Below are 20824 nucleotides of genomic sequence, written 5' to 3'. Positions count from 1 at the left end.
GTTGTCGCCAACCTTCGTAGAGAAGAGGCACCGTCAGAAGAAGAAGAAGGAAAAGTGAAAAGCCCTACGTTGTTGGACGAAGGATCACATCGTAGGTCTTAGCTCTCGGTAACGCGTGAACTAATAAAATCAAACGGTACTCTCAAGTGAGTTGTGAATCTGATGTTTACTTCAATAAGTGTCTAGTAGAACTATTACTACATTAAAATTATGCAGAAATGTAAAAGGTTCCTACTGTTGCGCTGTCTGATTTTATTATGTCTGTAACAAAAATATGTTTCTATAACGAATGCACAGGCCGCCACTACGAGAAGTGCATGTGTTTAATACGAGATTACATCTAAGGCACTTATTAAGCACTCTATCTTTCACCGAGTCAATATACAATATTAAACGTTTATAAATTCGTGGAATGTATGCGAAGTCATGGATTTTTTAAATATATTAAAATTAACACACAATAATATCGAATATATGTACTTCTCTTTATAACAAGCCTCAGCGGCGCTATCTACGGTATAAAAAACTAAACTCGTACAACTATGTAGGAATGCAAAACTTTAGGAATGCCTAGGCACAGTCTTATAGTACTTACACTTAGGTATAATAATTATTTGGTAACAGTGACACGGCGACGGTCGCGAGCGCCGGCAGAGCGCCGCGTGCCCGCGCTACGCGATGAGATGAAGCTCCGCTTGTATTGTTATTAATAGCATACGTTAAATATTGAATACGAGATTCTAACAAATGACATTTAAGATCTTGTAACATAATATATTAGCGACCCAGTCGCTCCACAACGAGCGCCGCGCGCGAACGATAATATGTTCCGTCTCGGCCGCCGCACGACGCCCACTTCGAACGTTACCCTACATTAGTACTGGTCTATTTAAAAATCATACTAAACACTTAAGTCATTTTCTATAAATGCTAGTGCTCGGGCACCGCCGACGAAAAGTTAATAGAAAAGATTTTTACGACATCGTAAAACTAGTAAGAAATAGGACAGACCACAAGTTCATCGGCGCGAGGCGCGTCGGGCGCGGTATGTACAGGAGGCGCCGCGTCGCCTCTATTTGGTCACCTAGCGAGGACTGCGGCTCTCGTCCGCTACTCTACGATTAGCTAAACTTAAACGACTGAGATTCTTATCGCTAGCGCGCCGGGCGCGGCGCTCAGCTGCCCAGCGACACGACGGTGGCGCGCTCGAGGCGCTCCTGCGGCTCGGCGCGCCGGTACTCGTCCTCGTAGAAGGGCTGCGAGTGGTGCGCGTGGTGCGCCTGGTGCGGCTGGTGCGCCTGGTGTGTTTGGTGCGCCTGGTGGGCTTGGTGCGCGTGGTGCGCGTGCGCCGGCGGGGGCTCCTCCAGCTTCACGGTCGCGTGCTGCTGCACGTAGAAACCGAGCGTGAGCGGCGAGCGCGCTCCCGAACCCGCGCCGTTCGCACCTCCGACACCCGAGCCTCCTTCGACTGGGGAGCGAGTGACCTCAGGTTAGACTACTTTACCGTCGAGATCCCTTCTTAAACAACTATAATGTAGATGTCACAGTACGGTGAAACATAGAGACAGTACTCACGAAGGTTCTCGATCTTCACGGCGGACGCGACCGAGTGCGTATTGTGCGCGGCGTGCGCCGCGTGCGCCGCGTTCATGAGGCCTTTGCTGATACTCCTCTCTGCTTTCATACTGTTCTTCGGTTTCCGCTTTCTAGTCTGAAAAACCAATACACACATACATACATTTTAGCATGACAAGTCAAGAATAATTATCAAAAAGATCTGAGTGTAACTGTGTAAGTAGTTTAACGAGAGCCTCACCTGTATGGAGTCCTTCTTCATGGCGAGCGGGCGGTTGATGTTGTGCAGCTTGTAGTAGAGGCCGCACGCGTTGCAGACGGTCTCGCCCTGCGCGTTGCGGCGCCACAGCGACGTGGTGGTGGTGTGGCAGTTGGTGCACGCCATGCCCGGCCGCTTCGTGCCCATCTGCAGCGCGAGCGCCGGTCAAGACAGGCACGGCGAACCGTTCAATCCAGTCCGTTTTCACACAAGTCATTTACTATTATTACATGTCCAAGATCGAAAAGTTTACTCTCAAATGGTTTATTTACACAAATTTTGACAGAGGACTGGATTAAACGACACAAAATATTGTAGCCATGAATAATCAGTAGGTCCGAGTTGTTTGCTGGAGATTTGCTCTCATATTAGTTAAAGTTAATATTTGTATATTATTTGAGAAACATTTAAACTTATTTAATTTATTTTTATTACAAATCAAACATATCAAATAGCTCGGACGTAGTTCGGTCAGTATGAATGAAAGAGAATGAGATAGCAACAAGCGATGTATGATAGTAAATGAATAATTACTTCTGTTAATGATGATATGGAAGTGAAAGTTGTGAGTGAGTTAAGGATGTTAGAGGGACTCGAAGGATCGGGGTGGTGAACTTGGGTGGGGTCACTTTACAACACTAATGCTCGTAGTGTAATAGAAAGAGGCCACTCAAACAACAGTTGGGACTAAGGTGAGGTAAATCACGGGAAGGGTCAGGAAGGACGGGAAGGGGGCGAACATACCCCTTTCTTCGATTTGTAGTCGGGGGATGAGACAGCGAGCGCGGGCGTACAGAGTTGGCCGGAAGCGGGCAAGGCGTGCGTCCCGACGCCGTTAAACAGGAAGCCCTTGTAGAAATCCGCGCCCGGCGGGGCCCCCTCCGCGCCGGCCACTGTAACCAACAGTCAAGCGTCATCGTAGTGACTCGCGGCGCGCTAGCGGCCCGCGGGCTCGGCTCGGTAGGGGACGCTCGGGCGCGGATTCCTCGAGGGGCGAGGCGGGGCAAGGCAGGGCGAGGCGCGAGGCGCGGGTTAGTCGAGCGAGGGCTGCGTACGTCGGGGGCGGGCGCCAGCGCGTGCGCCGCGTGCCGCTGACGTACCAGCCGCCGGGGCTGCTTCAGCGGCCGGTTCATGCCGTTCATCTTGGTGTACAGGCCGCACGCGTTGCACAGGTAGTGCCCGGTGCCGTCGCGGCGCCACAGCGGCGTGTGGATGGCGCCGCAGTTCACGCACTCGCGACCCTCCGTGAAAAACTCCGCCGTCTCGACTGCGCATGCGCAACACACCATTAGCACACGCCGCCTCGCCATTCGCCGCCCGAGCGTCCCACTTATACTGAGCACATACGTTACATTCTCACTTAGCGAGCGCAATACTAAATAATTTGAGCATAACATTTCGGGTGCGCAGCGAGCACAAATAGAAGCTTCGTTCGGATACGATGTCGATACGAGTCATATTGTTGCAACGTTTGGGTTTCGGCCGAGTCAGCGCTCTCGGTCAGCAGTGTCCGGGCGTCGCGGAGGCTCGCAGCCTTGGCAATGGCCGGTGAGTCAGGCGAGCTGCTGAGTGCGCAAGGCCGCGCGTGACTTGTCCGCGCTCGCGACCGCTACTCGGAAGTGCGCGCGCTACTCGCGGGAATGCGCCATACTCTCATGTTTCCACTCGCCGCCGGTCGGCCGCTCGCACTTATTGCTTTACAAACGTACACGAATCATTGTTAGAGAAACGTTAAGCGTTCTAACGTTGGTCGTAAAATACCGTACTTCGATAGCGGTTGATCGCTTTATTGTTCATACCCGCAGGCGGCCACATAGCTGTGCTCTGTTGCCGCTGCACAAATACTCAAAAGAACCTATTGAGTGCAATATGGTCTTAAGATCGTAAATTTAAAATCATATTCCTTAAACATACTTCCTCACACACACCATTGCCTCCACAGCCTAATTCTTCTTGTAAAAAAAGATATTTCGACTGATTGACTGATTAATTCGTCAAAGTTGACTCTTAGTTTATTAATGAAAATATTCTCGGCTACTTCGGGAGGTGATGTACTTTTACAAAGAAATAAGAAATAAGTTGTGTAAATCTATCTTCCAAGATATGACATGAATGAAAGTTACACGGGAGTTGAATTGTTTGTTGATGCGTGTGTGCAATTCACACACGACAAAATTGAAACTTCTGAAAAGTAGCCTTAGACATATTTTTTAACTAAAATGTATTCCATCTCATTCTCTCCTATACATTTATGTGTTTCTTTCTCTATCGTGACGCATTTTCCTTTCGAGTTACAAATCACAATAATTCTAAGAAATTTTCACTTCTAACAAAAACAAAGAAATGCTCAAGAAAATGCATATAGCGGTCTGTAGTTTACCGGCTCGTGAGAATATATAATAATAATGATAGTATCGTCGACTGCAGACGACTGCCATGAATGTTTTCAAATAGGTCGATTCCAATTTCGTAACAGGTAAAGGAAAACAGACTGAACAGTGTCGTAATAATTTTTAATAATGATTTACATTGGCCGGTTATCATGGAGTGTGACACGAGCGGCGTGTCGAGTTACCGGCGGAGGGCCATGTGTGGTGGGCTGTGGTGCCGTTCACACGGATGTTTTACTATTTTATTACTATTTCAAATACTAGCTTCATCGCAGTTTTAAAACCAGATTTTATGCAAAATCATCGATGTAAAGTTGTAAACGTCTTTATTTCTATTTTGTTAAAATGTTTCTTTATAGGTTCGCCATATTTACCGCTATAATTACTTTCGTAAATGTATAGATTTTTTTTAAAACCTTGTCCTGACAAAAACGAATACAACATAATTGTGTTTGCTCGCAAACGAAAAAAAAAACGACTTCAGTTACATCGACGACTAATACAACGTAGGTCGACGAAAAAATAGTCAAGTAACAACGCATTATCAAAGATTATTCAAAAAGTAGTTATCAGATCTCGATGAAAATTAAATGTGACCACATGATAAACATCGGCTTTCGATTGAATTAAAAATCATTAAAATCGGTACACCTAATAAAAGGTTATTGCGGATTTTCAAGAAGTTCCCTCGATTTCTCTGAGATCCCATCATCAGATCCTGGTTTCCTTATCATGGTACTAAACTAGGGATATCTTCTTTCCAACAAAAAAAGAATTATCAAAATCGGTACACCTAGTAAAAAGTTATTGCGGATTTTCAAGAGTTTCCCTCGATTTCTCTAGGATCCCAACATCAGATCCTGGTTTCCTTATCATGGTACTAAAATTGGGATATCTCCTTTCAAACAAAAAGAGAATTATCAAAATCGGTACATCCAGTAGAAAGTTATGCGGTATAATACAACGTAGGTCGACGAAAAAAGCGTCAAGTAAAAACGTATTATTAGATATAGCTCGAAAAGTAGTTGTTAGATCTCAAATAAATTTAAATGGGACCAATTGGCACACTACCTTTCGATTAAAAAAAAATTGTCGAAATCTGTCCACACGGTCAAAAGTTCTGATGTAACAAACATAAAAAAAAAACAGTCGAATTGAGAACCTCCTCCTTTTTTGGAAGTCGGTTAAAAAAGAAATGACCCAATGTGATGCCGTCCATTGGTTATGCGCTAACATATATTTTAACGATTGATTTTTATATGTACCTATAGATTATAAGCCTTACAATTATGTCTCATATTTATAGCTTAAAAAAGTGTAAATCTCGTAGCGATTTTTGTTTCTCTCCCTTAGAGCCAAAACTTCCAAAACCCTTTCCATTTGAGCAGCCGTTTTTTTTTTCAGTTTCTCGAAACCAACCAAAACATTAAGACATTTTTATAGTTAGTAAATTAACTGCGCAAGCGACTTAAGAATGTACCAAAAAACCTTAAACTATTACCCCCAATAAATCTGGTGACGCGTAACGGGGTGATTTGTAACGACCGATATCGACGCTAGCGAGTTTGAAAGCTCAGTGACGTCAGCGCGCAGGCTCGCCCTAATGGCGTTAATTGTGTCCTAGCGAAGCTTTCTCTGCGATAACGAGCAAAAGAGGCGCGGGCTACGGACAGGAGCTAACTTTTGTATGCGTAATGGCAGTAGCAGTACGTAGGTATGCGTCGAAAATTCGGGTTGTGGCAGTTAAAAAGTACAATTTGATAAAAACTATCATTAGTCGTAGAAACTATTTTCATATGTTAAACGTTTTACATAAATTATTTAATTGCATAGCCTCGACGCTGTCTGCACCATCTCCGATAAGTCAATACGACAATAAAGTTACCAAATAAAATGGCCTCAAAAAAAATTATCTTTTAATATTTGGTCAATGTTTTTCTTCAGAGCGAAAGGCACCATCGGGCACAGGCCTAGTGTTTGACAACATATTGTTTTTTGTGTCGCGGGTGCGTGCGGCGTACGTGGGTATGTGCGGGGTGCGGCGCGGGGTGCGGCGCGGGGGGAGGGGGTCGGCGTGTCGCCGGACGTCGCGCTGTTTGCGCGCGGCACGTGCCTTATCCGACGCCGTATATGGAATGCGATTTTAATGCGCTTAAAAGGGAACGAGTTTATTTTGAAGAGGACATCGTTTTTTGTCGGGACCTACGCAAACACGACTCTATATTGAACCGAGCGCGGCACTAGAGTCGATACTTAAATTAGCTATTTGCATTTCAAATGGTCTCGCTCGAGCGCGCCGAAGACACTTTCGACGGCGATAACCGTCACCAAGATACTGCTGAATTATTGGAAATTTGACATAAAATAAAGACAGTATTATCTTTTCAGCTATATTAAATTTTATGTTTTCAAAAAAAATGTTGGTGTAAAAAAGCGATATTTATTCATATTTACAGTTTAACAGTTCGAGCACTTAACTGGCGGAGTAACGTTTCAAAGAAAAGCAATTAATTATTTAATGGGCCACAAAACTGAAATTTAGCTGTCGTTTCGCTCGAGGACGGACGAAGGTTCAAGTGGATGCGGGAAAAAAGTCGGTTATAGATAGTGACATAACAATGATCGCGCTTATCGCCCGCGCGCTACGAGATGAGTTATCATACGGCTTCACTTTTTATAATGACCGGGTATTTATAACAAGTTTTGACAGTGCGGGCTATCGCCTGACCCCGGCTAAACAAAATACTAAACGCACACATGCTCACGCACGTACACACACGAGACGACACACGCACACGCACTCGCTCGCGTTATCGCGGTGCATCCTCCACTGAACTTTACATAGATTTAACGAGCTGGTAAATTTAACGTGATATACTTTCGCTTGCTTCACGCTTTAACAGCTTATCTGATACTCTCGTTTTGTAATGATGCATTTGCTCTGTTAACTAAAACAATAACATCGTCAAACACCAATAAAAAGTGAACTCGTTGTTGACTCACAAGTCCGGGCGACCGATACTTTTGCACAATTGTCAAAGTTTAACTCGTTGTTTGAACGGAGCGACAAATGAACAAAGAACGAGATTGTAAACAAGTGTAGTGAATCACGCGCGCTGCAGGCGAGCGCGTCCTGCGGTGCGCGACCAGCGACACACGACACACGACACATGTCGCTGGTCGCCACCGGCGCACGGTCCATGGTATGCTCAAAGTATTTGCTCATAAACAGAAATCTCGCGTCTCATCGCGCTCATTATAACAAACATCGTACGATATTGTTTTTATTTCGTCATCGCAAATTATAGATACAGCTTAATTACTTTAATTACTTCATATTGATACAAAAATTAGTAAATATTTGAATGGTACTCGATGTACTCACTCGCTGACAGACTGGCGGCGGCGGACAGCTGCGGCCGGCGGCTGCCGTCCAGGCTCCATACGTCCTGGAACACGAGGAAAGCGCTCTCTTAGTGAATACATCGGACATTGCATAAATGAAACAACAACAATAACAAAAACAAACATATATATATAGACTGTAGCGAATGTTTAAAGTTTATACCTTATCTCTATATTCTAGTATGTAGAGTGGTACTCTACAATATTTCTGGGTTCAAAATATAGTGTTTCAACTTTGAAATGAAACCGATGTTGCATTAGCGTGTCTACATATCATAAAATTGTTATCACCTTAAGTATATGTAGGAGACATTTAAGAAAAAGTGAATTATAGAGTACTTTATGAGAGCCCAAAACGATTAGATTAGATTTTTTGTCTATCTGTCTCTCTATATGTACTGCATCTGTAAAATCTGTAGCATAAAACGGTATGCGGTAATCACAGTCATGATCCTAGAAGTACGAGTATAAGTGCTGTAGGTTTTTTCAGCCTGTAATCCTACTGCTGGACATACGCCTCTTTCTCCATGGAGGAGAAGGATTAGAGGTTAACCCATCGCGCAGCTCGAACTGCAACGAAGTCTTTTTCGCACACATCTGTCGTGGGTGAAGCCGCGAGGGACAATTATTCTGGCGTCATCATAGACACTAACTAACTACTGAGCTACATAGCTAGGTATACCTACCTGTGTAAACAACGGCTAGTCAAACTACATTTCATTGTGACATTTAGTTTCTATATATCTTTTACCGTAACAACAATTGAAAGTTGTGTTACGATTACCATATTATGGACTTCAATTGATGACTCATTTTATCAAATTGAGTCATAAGTTCAAATTGAAAAGAAATATATGTGGAAAAACGTAACACAAATGAATGTTTATCTGAATCAATATCTTCAAAAGAGTTAAGAATTGTAACATGTATATTAGTTAAGAACTAATTCATTTGCCTTGTTAAACTTTTATGGTTAGCTCTATTATGAAGATGTAAAACGAAATGCTTACAATATTAGTCACTTATAGTTCAGAGTTACCGATATTACGGCACTGTTGCAAGCTCCGGTCGCCAGTCACCGCACACTCAGGTAGAATGACGAGCGATAAACAACGCTTACATCTTAACCAGTAACTAGTATATACCGAGTGCTCAGGTGACCTAGTTTAATAGGTACCAGCTATGAGCTGGTTAAAGTTGTAATAGTTCCGGAGATCAAGTCTACTTGTAATGTGAATACAAAGGCTTAAAACAGGACGTGATGATTTGCAATGATGTGTAACAAAAATGTAGGCATTGCTCTATATTAGGATTCAGTTTCACCTTCTTCGCTATATACATAATTTCCTAGTATTTTTTTCGCCGATCGTACGAACAAACCAAAAAGACTATTGACCCATTTGCAGTACAAAATATCGTTGAAATGGATTTCGTACACAAATGGACTCTTATCTGACGGAGCAATACTATCTATTTCCTTTGGAATTTCTTTTGACGTATTGCCCGAAACTTTTTTTGCCATTTACGCAGTACGTCGAAAGTGACTAAGTTACTGAGCATCTAACTTCCCTGCTCAGCAATATCTAATGGGTTTTAAATTGCACGAACCTTTTGTTATTGGTTTGAAACTCCTAACTACAATGAGTCAGACTCAACGGCATCCGAGAGGATATGAGAATGTGACGGGAGGAGGTGAAAAGTAGTCGTGGTCTGAAAACATTTGCTGTAGGCAACATATACGCCATGGCCAACATGCGCATGTATGCAAATATTTGTCATGTGCAGACTCACTCAGCCGTGATCACTAGTGCATCTTTTAATTGCTGTGACCATCGCTGCAACGCATCATCTAAATCATTCTGATGATCTACGATTAAAATCCTTTGACAATAATCAGCTAAAGCATTGCCGAGTAATTACTGCTACAATTTACTGAAGGTATTTGTCGTTTAGAGAAATAGTTGTCGTATGATGCAAGCGGTCGTAATTGGTTGCATGAAGCTAGCTCGCGTAGTGAGCGACACAGATAGGCCGCCGAGGCGCGGTGGAGGTGGCGCCGTCGTCAGGCGTGACTGCGCGCGGTCGTTATCAGCGGCACCGACGGAACCTGCTTCCGACGCCAGGTTCAATGAAACGAGGCGTCGCCAAGAACATTACCGGCTCGTGAATTAATTATTTTACCGGAATGGTTACTTGTATTGACGCTCCGATGTACATAGACGTGCAATTTGGTATTGTGAATTTTGTTTTGTAGTTTTTACAAAACATAATTTACTTGACAACACAAGCGTAGGTAGTAGATACGATTTGTTTATATGTACGAAAGTAGAAAATGTCAAAAAAGTCTTTGATTACAATAGATATCTATCTATCTATCTACTCTATCAGCCTTTCTTCAAATGTAACTACAATTACGAGGGCATATTTATAAGGTGCCTAAAAGTAATATGTCTTTAATACCTATGATAATATCTATATTGTAATGAAATTAAGCATTAAGCTTGTTGTTAATGTGTTATCAATCAGAAATTTAGCTCCGGTAGGACTGCTGAAATGAAGTTAATAAAACGTCACTCTTCCCGACTCTTTCATACCTGCTCTTTAATGTACTTCAAACAGTAGAATAAGCAGGAATCGTCAGTGGAGCGTTCGGTAAGAATGCAGTAGTTCGATGTACTTACGGGTTGTGCGTATGCGTTGGTGGCGAGCGAGGGGCTGCCGTACACGGTGGAGGGCCGCGAGGTGGCGCTGGCGAAGGCGCCGCCGAAGCGGGCGCTGAAGGCGGGCAGCGCGCCTCCGCCCCCGCCTCCGCCCGCTCCCGGGCCGCCCTCGCCCTCGCCCGCCTCGTACTCCTCGCTCAGCACCGAGCCGGCGCCGCTGGCGGTGCCGTAGCTAGGAGAACCCCCTGCGGTACAGGACATGAACTTAGATGCTGAACAGTTTGTAATTAAAATGGCACTATTTTATAGCTAAAACAAAAGTCTGTTTGTTCTTAGAAGATTTATTTAGATAACAGAAATTCCATTAAACAGAGCACAGCAGGAAATATCCAACTCAAAATCTGGAGTAACGCTTCTGGAGAAGTAACTTAGCCTTACAGAAGACCACAGCTAAACAATAATGCTCTCAATTAGTATTGTGTTCCTGTGGTGAGTGAGGTGGACAGAGCTGCTGGGAGGGGGTCGGGAATAGAGTCGACAACGCCATTGCGATGTTTCTGGTGTTGCAGGCGTCTATAGACTAAGGGGTCCGCTTACCATCAGGTGGCCGTAACTTTGTTTGCACCTATTTGTTTAAAAAATATAAAACAATAATAAGATCTCTCAAATGTTAAAATCTAATCCGTCAAGATTGCAGAGTAATTTGAAATAAATTTAACCAGGATGCACATTAAAGTTAGTATATACTTTGGTTTACGGTTTAAGTTACCACAAGAACACATAGACAAATAGGGTATGAATTGGAGAAGCTCACCTGCGGCGGAGGTCCAGATCTGCGGCTGCGCCAGCTCGGCTCCGTTGCTGAAGTACGGCGAACCGGCGCTCGGGTAGGCGCAGCGCGAATATACCGCGCCTCCGCCTCCGCTGGGGACACACACTAGCTATCAACACTGACCACACGTCGCGATGCTGTTACAAGGCTTACTAGGAATACGACCTTCATAAATGTGTGTTCAAATAATTGTGTTCTTTTCCTTCGTAGTAAATACGGAGGGATTTGTAATATTCGTTGATCATTCTTTGAGTAAAACGTAATTATTATCTAGTAAGATTTTTCCCTCGCACTACTATACCTCGCGATAACACAATCATTCACTCCTACAGGCAAACTGGTAAAGATTTGTTTTAGAGATATGTTCGCACTTGCCAACTGACATTGTGTTAATATTTTGTATGTGTTTTTAAGTGCAATAATGAATATATATTATGTACATTTGTGTGCTTTCATTGTTGGAGACAAACGTTTGTTTGTAGGAAAATAAATAATCAGTTAGGTTTGAGCACATAATAGACACAAGACATTTACTACTTTAATATTTAAGCGTAGTTAAAATTAAGAACTCAGATCGTTAGGTGCACTTAATGAGACGCGCACGAAATAAAAATAAGGTGATAAAAATAAAAACACAAGTAAATAAAACAATAATTAAATTACAAGTCAATACAATATAAACAGTTCGGATAAGAGGTGCACACGTACGCGGCTACATACGTCGCACTAGCACCCGTTGAACACATAATGTACATAATGTAATATGTATGTATGTGTGTGTGTTGGAACTCAAAGTTCAGAGTGCGGCCGAGTCCGGGGTGACTCGACTCGGTAAGATGTGTCATTACTGTTGCTAGCCATAACTTAACATTGTCATCTGTGTATAATAACATAAATGAAAAAAAAACCGCCTTCGATTTACACATTTAACTGATGTAAAGCAGAGCGGGAAATTTCGTGCTAGAAAAAATGGAGCAGCCCAATGGGGTTAGCACCTCGACCTTACAAAAATTCACAGCTAAGCAATACTGCTTTCAAGCAGTGTTGTGTTCCTGTTGGTGAGTAAGATGACCAGAGCTCTTGGGGGAATTGCGGGTATGGTCGGCAATGCGCTTGCGATGCTCCTGGTGTTGCAGACGTCTATAGGCTACGGTATTTGCTTACCACCAGGCGAGTCGTACTTTTTTTTTCGAATTGTAGCGTGCTGTTGGCCCTATCGGCCTTTACAGCGTCACCGGTGAGAAGGGCCGGGTACTGTAGACACCGGCCGCGAAGGAAGAAGGGGAGCCCTCTGGGAGGGCTCGGGGAAAACGCACGCCCTAAGGGTGTTTTCTAGCGAGATCACACCTCGGCTTAGAGCGTCGTCGAAGTGGAGGAGGCGCTCTACGGAGCGCTGAAGCGGCTTACGGACGGTCCACGACGCGCCTAGGCGCGTGCGAGCCGTCAGAACGCGGGGACCTCGCCTTTGCCGGCGGGAGCGGTGTCGGCGAGCCGTACGCTTGTTTGTCGACTTTTATATATAAAAAAATCATCAATAAGTAACACAAAGAAGATAGACGAAATCATAACCAATTAAATACGTATTATGGGAGATAACTCGAAAAGTACTCGTCAATATGATTCAATTTAAATGTAGTCCTACATTGCAAGCGCTAGCTTTCAATTAAAAAAAAAAAATCATGAAAATCATACACCCAATAAAAAGTTAGAAGGTAACATACATTAAAAAAAATACAATTAAATTGAGAACCTCCTTCTTTTTTGAAAGTCTGTTAAAAGTACGAATTGCTCATTCATTTTAAATATCGCATTTTAAACTTTAAAAATCGCTTCACGAGTTGTCGCTACTAGTTCACTTGTGTAACAGATGCGTCTCTGGTTTCTAGAGTGGTTTTTTTACTGAAATTCGTAATGTCCTGTTGAAACCTAAGGTCGCTGTCGGTCCTCATCGCGACGGTTGTGTGATACATAGTAACTTATTTCACTCGCTAGTATCAAGCTACTTATTATTATTATTGAATAAACTGTTAATTTGAGATTGATTCGTAACCAAAAAGTTTCTGGTAAACCTTTAAAATAATTTGTAAATAATTACAGCCTAAAACTATCATAAAGTCGATGTTCGTCGTTTTGTTCACAGATTAAAAAGTAAAGTAAGGGCCGCATCGAGCCGGACAGTATGACTTTATCGTATCGCTGCTTCGATTCAACTTGTAATATCCCACTGTTGAGCATAGATTTCTTTCTCAGGAGGAGGATTTGAGCTTAATCCACCACGCTGCTCCATAATTAATAAATCGCAATCAAATAGTTTGATACATCATCCTGTCGAACTCCACTCTGCAGTGGAATAAGTTCAGTGTACTCGAACTGTCATGGTTACGGCTTTGTACAAACACTGCAAAACCTCGATGTATCGGTAGTCGATCCGACTCAGCATCGCTCAGTAGTCTACATACGCAATACACTGCGAAAAATTATACTCCTAGGTCTTCTATATATCCTGACGCAGCATATGTATGTGGTCCATGGTACTGCAGCCTTTTAATGCGCCTTGTTCGGGAGACTGGAAGTCGTCTAGCCTGCGAGAAATGCGATTAGTAAGGACCCTCGGAAACAACTTATAGACGTGGCTCAGAAGCGCGATGGGCCTATAGTTCTTTAATAGGGCTCTATTACCCTTTTTGAAGAACAAAACCACTACGCTTCTGCTCCAAGCCTCCAGGGTAGTTCCGTTACTGATGACGGTATCGAACAGCTTTTGGAGCGCCACTAGAAGGAGTTTGCCTCTAGATTTTAGTAGCTCTGCTGTGATACCACCATCTCCCGGTGATTTGTTGTTTTTAGTTGGCTAAGGGCCTCTCTAATTTCTTACAGGCTGACTTTATGGAGCCGCCTGTATTGTGACAATGGATGCCGGAGATCGGACACACAGTTCACGCCTTTCCTTCATGGGACCGAGGGTACGTTCAGAGAGAACTTAGAGTTTACCACTGTAGGGTGTCTTAAAGAACTTGGACCCTACCTTGTGGACGGAACCACCCTTATGTTAATATCGTCGACAGACTTACATTCTTCTAGGCCAGCAAAACGATTTAGTAATTCCAACTGAAAGTTCTTGGACCCCTGGATTTGGACAAGTGTTGGTCGGATCGTGGACCTCATTAGACCAAATACACACTATACACCTTCACATACTTGTATACACACTCTTACATAATTATATTGAAATGTAAAATAGCAGCGCCTTAGTAGAGTTCTTGTTTGATCTTAAACATTGTAATATTATGTATAAAAATAATAAAAATAAAACAAAAACAAGAATTAGACCTTTGTATACAACGAGAGTAGTAAATAAATATATTGAAATTGAAACTCTATCCCTGCGTTACGCTAATATCTATCATCACGAATTTTCTGTATATATGCGCAGTGGTGCGATAACATTTAAAAAAGGATAACGAGTAGCTCTTCTAAAGCTAATTCAGTTATAATCGGAATAACCGACTTAATATTTGATGGGAAATGTTAATAATGTACGACACAGCTTTGCAGCTAATTGTTTCTAAGCATATATTATGCGAAAATTACAAGAAACTTAACTGAGTAGCTGTTGGTGCTCTTCTGCATAAAGTCTTACTCGACCTAAACTAGCAACAGCTCATGTTTGATTTCGTTCTCGAAACATCTTTTGAGCAAGCCTGATACAACCGTGTCCAGTAACACGTTCATTAAAACAAACATTTTTTGACTCTTTTTAGAAAAATATAGCGAATTATGTTTTAATTTTCTTCAACTCGCAAATAGAATATAAAAGTTCTAATAAGATTATCGTTAGTGGTGTTCTTTATAGAGATATGTTAAATAAACTGAATTAAATGAAACGTATATTCATCGTATATTAATTAGTTGAAACGTTTGAGTCGTGTTAGCAACAAGTTGTCAAATTATAAGTTATTCGGAGCGGAGACAAGTGGAGCGCGCGTCTAATGGTTCGGAACGTTTCGGAAGTAGACGCGTTATCGCTGCACACACACGAGCGAACACACATACTCGAACACACACGCACACACACCGCCCCTCCCCCCGCCGCGCCCTCGGCCCGCTTGCATTCATTTGCGTGCACTAACTTCATTTTCCATTACCATGCACGACGCCGTTACATCAGAAGTTTACAACAAACGGCGCAATGTTTACTCGTAGTAGGTATACATATAGTGCGACTAAGAACAGGCTCGAGAAGTTACTACCTATTGATGACGTACGCAGGTACTGGGTAGGCTGCACGACATGTTGTTGCAACGGACGCAACGTTGAGTAGAAACTCGTTTATTAATACTTTTACGATTATGAAAGACTTGTTTTGTTTTACGAGCTAAGCTTTTTATTTTGTGTTAAAACGCGTGCTGATTGAGGAAGACTTCATTGTCAAACACCTTTCCAAATTATCAAAAACTATCGATCAGACATGAAGGAATCTCGCGGTGCGCTGGTGAGCTAGTGCTCCACGTAACGTCCCTTATCACAGATTACATTTGGAGTAATCGTTCAACAAGCCGTGTGAGCTGTTGACAGTCGCTCTCGGTCGCAGAGCGGGCGCCGCTGCACGTGAACCCGGATACAGCGCGTGCGCACAACGGGCCTCGTTCACCGCATCACTGAATCATAGACTGTACCTTTGCATTATACGAGTAAATAAAATCGACTCTGTTTGTGAAGGTATCAAATGGTGAGATATAACATGAAATATTAGGACGTACTTGTTTTATAAACGAAGAGTTGAAGATATCTGTATAACTTAGGCTGTGCGGTTACGGCAGTAAATAATACACCCCCACTCTTTCCGTGGGTGTCGTAAGAGGCGACTAAGGGATAACACAGTTCCACTATCACCTAAAAAGCCGACCGATGGCGGGACAACCATCAAACTGCTGGCTTTGAAATACACAGACCGTAGACGGGCAGTAGCGTCTTCAATGCGACAAAGCCAGCCCTGCGGTCACCAACTCGCCTGTCCAGCGTGGTGACTATGGGCAACACACATGAGTTTACGCCATTTTTGACGCGAAATTGTGGAGGCCTATGTCCAGCAGTGGACTGCGATAGGCTGATGTGTGTGTATGACTATTAACAAAGCTCGCGAACGCGTGTGCAGCCAGTGGCTGTGATCACTACCCCAATCAGTTATTATACAGAAGTATAGAATATGAAGAGATAATCATATCACGTTTATGTTGTCACATTAGCCGACGCTATGTCTAATGAAATGATGTTTGAATCAAATCAGTTCCAATTGTGTCGTTGTATTTGTGTTTGCAATAGTGAAAGCGCGTTGCAAACGATGCAAAAATTATATAAAACGAGACGCCCGCATTCCGCGTCCGAGCTGAATTCTGTTGCATATTACTTATTACTGCTTGTGCAGAGAACTGTGTCGCCCGCAGGACGTCCGACTGTGACGTATGGAGACGAGCTAACACGGCGACTTAATGTGACCCGCGCACGTGCGAGCACCCGGCGCGACCAGCCCGCAGCGCGCTTCCTGCACCGACGCGTGTGATTAGCCCTTCCTTCCGCGAATTCAGGAACGACGCCGGTGTCCAGACGGTCCAATTCCCGAGGGACCACAGCCGCTCACGCTAACAATGCAGTAATTTGATGACCCCGGACAGACCACCAAGAAACGGACATTAGCACGCAGCCTCCGCCTCGTACGGGCCACTATCGACACGAGTTGAGGCGGAAGTACTGACGTCACGCGGTCGCAGACAAAAAAGTGTATATATTCCGGCGCAGACGAGGCCGGCCGTATTTGCGCATCATCGACACGGTCCCGCGCCGCAGCGCTAAGAGCCTATACAAATAACTCATTTCGAGACACTTAAGACGTCACTCGACGCACACAAAAAATAAATAGTACAAATTTAGAAACGATCCGAAGGGCTCTTAAAACGTGTAAAATAGCGCGTTAGAGGCGAACAAAAACTGGGCGAGGGCTGCGCAAACACGCCGCTAGCGCCTCCGCGTCACCTGCCTCCAGCCTCGCCGCTCGCGTATATGAGTTATTTTAGCTCAGTCACATATCGTCATCACATTGTAGTTCTCAAAAGTAAGCCTTTGACTGTAGTCTGAACAATTAACCTCATGAGTAGAAACATTACATGCTTACGTATCTACTGAGGTATCATTTGATTCAAGCTATGCAACAATTGTCACAGCTACATTTTACCACACGTTTAAATTTAATAAAAAACTACGATTAAAATCCGACTTCAATAACTAAAAAGCAAATAATAACATGTTAAAGATATACATAATTTTAAAGACGCCTTCTCTTCATACGTGCTACCTACGAGAGGCAGTCAACAGCTTATATGAATACTGGTAAGTTACTGTTATGAAATTTCCTCTACGCTCGGGTCGTTTTGTTCTAGAAGAAGTCATGGCAAGGACTTCGAACCCATCAGTAGATCTGTAGAGGGCACATACAATTAATAGTATTTTTAACCGACTTCAAAAAAGGAGGAGGTTACTCAATAAAACTGTATATATTATATATTTAATGTGTTTGGAGATAACTTCGTCGTTTATGAACCGATTTTGATTATTCTTTTTTTTGTTAGAAAGGAGATATCTCAAGTGTGGTACCGTGATAAGGAAACTAGGATTTGATGATGGAATCCTAGAGAAATCGAGGGAAACACTCGAAAATCATAGTCACGACTAGTGCGTTTGTTAATTTTTTTCGTCTACCTACGTTGTATTACTTGTCGATGTAATTGATGGCGGTTTTTCTCGTTTGCGAGCAAACACAATTATATTAATGGTAGTAAGAAGGTTTACATAAGAAGATATGTTTCAAATCAAATCTTTATTCAGCTATTTTTTGCTTTTTAGTTTCTAGCTACAGTCATTTTTTAAATAAAGTTTTTTCATTTTACCGTATATAATAGATTGTTTTGTTTTCCCCTAAAAAAAGCCATACACAAAGCATCGTGAAAATTACATCGTCCAAGTGAATAAATGTACTCATAAAATGTAAACTAACCCGGTCGAACTAAGTAGTTTTCGTAGGACCAAGTGGCAAATTTCACATCGAACAGAGAAAGAACCACGTAAATCCGATCCGATATCTCGACGTAATCGTTCCACATACATTAAAAAAAAAGGCAACCGAATTGATAATCTCCTCTTCTTTGAGTCGGTTGAAAATGTAACAAACGTTTAAAGATAGCAGATGACGATGTTGCAAAACATTAAGAGGAAAGGGTACCGGGTCTTTCTCCATACAAACGTAGTCGACTGTTTTCTCCCTGGATAATGACACTAGATCAAATATTTTTGTGACATAGAACTCTTTGCTGCCATGACCATGCCCCTATGTTTTGATTTTTTTCATATTCTTATTATCATAGGAATTAGGAGACTTCAAAAACTCGAAATATTGCATAATTTTTTGTACATTTTCAGACACTCATTAAAAAAAATATATGCATATTTTCAAAAAAATGAAAACATAGGGGCATAGCCGAAGTCTTCTTTTATTTTCTAAAAAAAAAATTTTTAAAAAATTGCCATGTTTTGAGGAGAAAACAGTCGACTACGAAACACTGTTTTGGTCAAAAATTATATACCTAAAACGGTCTGAGCTGCAGTTGTCCCTTTCTTGCTTTTTGGGGGATAGGTCTGGGGGAGGGAAGGGTCAAAGCAATACGTATATACGCCAGCGAAGTGATGCCTCATAGTCAACAATTATATCGATACACTAGTGATGTTATTTTTAGTCGATATTTTCTAAAATTCGTATTAACAAAATTAAATAATTTCTCTTTTCATAACTACAATAAAACCGTATTTGTATATGCGGTTTTTATTGTAACACTGTGCAAACCTGGGCTAACGAAGGGTTTCGCTAACAAATAACAATGATAATTATGGTAAATAACTGTGTTGTTTGTTTTTGGTATCAAAAGGGCTCAATACAAGGATTTCAAAAAAGTATATTATGATTATTATTACCGTAATACTAATAAAAAATACAATAAGAAAGTTTAAAAAAATAGGACTGCTCTTTCCCATGCCTATGCCAAGCAAGCTGCGAGCCGCGCTTTTTCCTCGCCTCCTAGGCGAAAAACAACTTCGGGGTTTACTCTTTCCAATATATTTTTTTATCAATTTCGGAATACTTTGTAAAAAGCTATGCATGGTCAAACATAAATAAATATAGGTACGTAGCGACTTTAGAACCTCCTCTGTTTTTTTTCATCGGTAAAAAATTGCTTAGTTGTTTTCTTGACATTACTGAGGAGCAGATTGTTAAATTTGGTCGAATCTATGTACCTATGCGATTCGTATTTGGACTTCGCAAATAGAATCATATTTCTGAATTGCGTAAAAAACTCAAGTGACCCCACTAGCGTAGCATTCCTTGGAACCCCGGGAACCTTGGGACCCTGTATCAAAATTAGTGGGGGGCAGGCAAATGATGGGTAAAGATTTCTCACAAAAAATGCTTGCATTGAATTAAAATAAATGTTTATTGATTATAAGTTATAACTTCCTCCTAGAATAGACAACAGTGAGTGTAGTCTGCTGTAGCTGTTCCTGTTCCATCGAAATCCTTAGGTAATTTTTTATCAGTTTTAGTTTTGAAAAACATCAAGTTAATACCTCCGGAAAATTGGATGCAAGGCTATTGAATTTTATCAGTAATAATTCCATGAGTTCTTTAATGGAATGAATGTTTTGAATTTCGGATTTTAAGCTAATTTAAAGAGCTTGTAGTTCCAAGCTGGAGAGTTATTAGCCTTGACCTGCAGCAATAGATGCGGGGGATCGTTCGCTTCAGCCTGTGAGGCCAATACTATTAGTGAATTCCTATGAATCTTCCGCATCTAAATGGGGGATTCACAGGCGCATAACCTGAAGAAGAGATTCAACGCTGCCTCCAGGTCTTACAGGTAGTAAATCGCTAGGGCAAAGTTCAAACACAGCAGAATTGGCGAGAGACTATTGGGCTTTCCAAATGGAACCCATGCCTTTTGTTTCTTACAAAAGCTGTCGAAGGTAACTTTTTTTAGTCTACACTTCCATCATTGCGCGAACCTGAAGGCTCTCTGGCATATTATGCGAAAAAGTAAGCGAAATTCTTTGCACTCTTTTTGCGTCGAATTCAACTCTTGACGATGAGGGAAAAGCACCACCGAGCATTCCACGGTGCGAACACGCGATGCGTAATGTGCACTATGAGCAGTGTCGTTTGTCGTGTTCTGCATTATTTCGATGTCAAGAAGTCTAGTGGTGCTAATTGTATCCACCAGTGGTTTGCAACCAATGTGCGAGCTTCGTGCGCAATGTTTCCGCGTACATTCAAAGTGTGGAATGACCTTGCTAAAATTTGGGGGTTTTAAAGCGTCTAGTGTCTACATCTTTTCTCTAAAGGCCATGGGCGACGGTAGCCGTTATAAATCAGATGGCTTCGTCTGCTTGTGTGCCTCATTCTTATATAAAAAAGATTAATTCATTGTTCATAATGATTAACTGAATCCCGAAATAAACGATACAGAATGTTATCAACAATTGGGCGCACGTTTGACTCGGATAAAAGGGGACTGCTTTTCAGACTTCAGTCATTTCTGAAGTTAAAACTCTATAGGTATGTATGACAGTTTTTTTATTCTTTTTTCCAGGAAGCACAAGATTA

The 20824-nt window shown here is 42.2% G+C and overlaps 1 protein-coding gene across 1 annotated transcript in view; it reads right to left on the bottom strand.

The window, feature by feature from the left end:
- Positions 1 to 917: 917 nt before the first annotated feature.
- LOC123666774 (transcription factor BCFI-like) overlaps positions 918 to 20824 on the bottom strand; it is a 33031-nt gene continuing 13124 nt past the window's right edge. Inside the window, exons 3-9 of the mRNA XM_045600830.1 lie at positions 11104 to 11213; positions 10311 to 10534; positions 7610 to 7673; positions 2890 to 3101; positions 1817 to 1981; positions 1576 to 1711; positions 918 to 1468 (exon numbers count right to left, since the gene is read on the bottom strand). Of these exons, the coding sequence (XP_045456786.1) occupies positions 1176 to 1468; positions 1576 to 1711; positions 1817 to 1981; positions 2890 to 3101; positions 7610 to 7673; positions 10311 to 10534; positions 11104 to 11213 (1204 nt within the window). The 3' untranslated portion in view covers positions 918 to 1175. The remainder of the gene's footprint in view (positions 1469 to 1575; positions 1712 to 1816; positions 1982 to 2889; positions 3102 to 7609; positions 7674 to 10310; positions 10535 to 11103; positions 11214 to 20824) is intronic.

This window comes from Melitaea cinxia, chromosome 2 (assembly GCF_905220565.1).
Source record: "Melitaea cinxia chromosome 2, ilMelCinx1.1, whole genome shotgun sequence".
Classification (NCBI taxonomy): Eukaryota; Metazoa; Arthropoda; class Insecta; order Lepidoptera; family Nymphalidae; genus Melitaea; species Melitaea cinxia.
The sequence above is the reverse complement of the archived record's forward strand: the minus strand, read 5'-3'. Positions and strand labels throughout refer to the sequence as shown.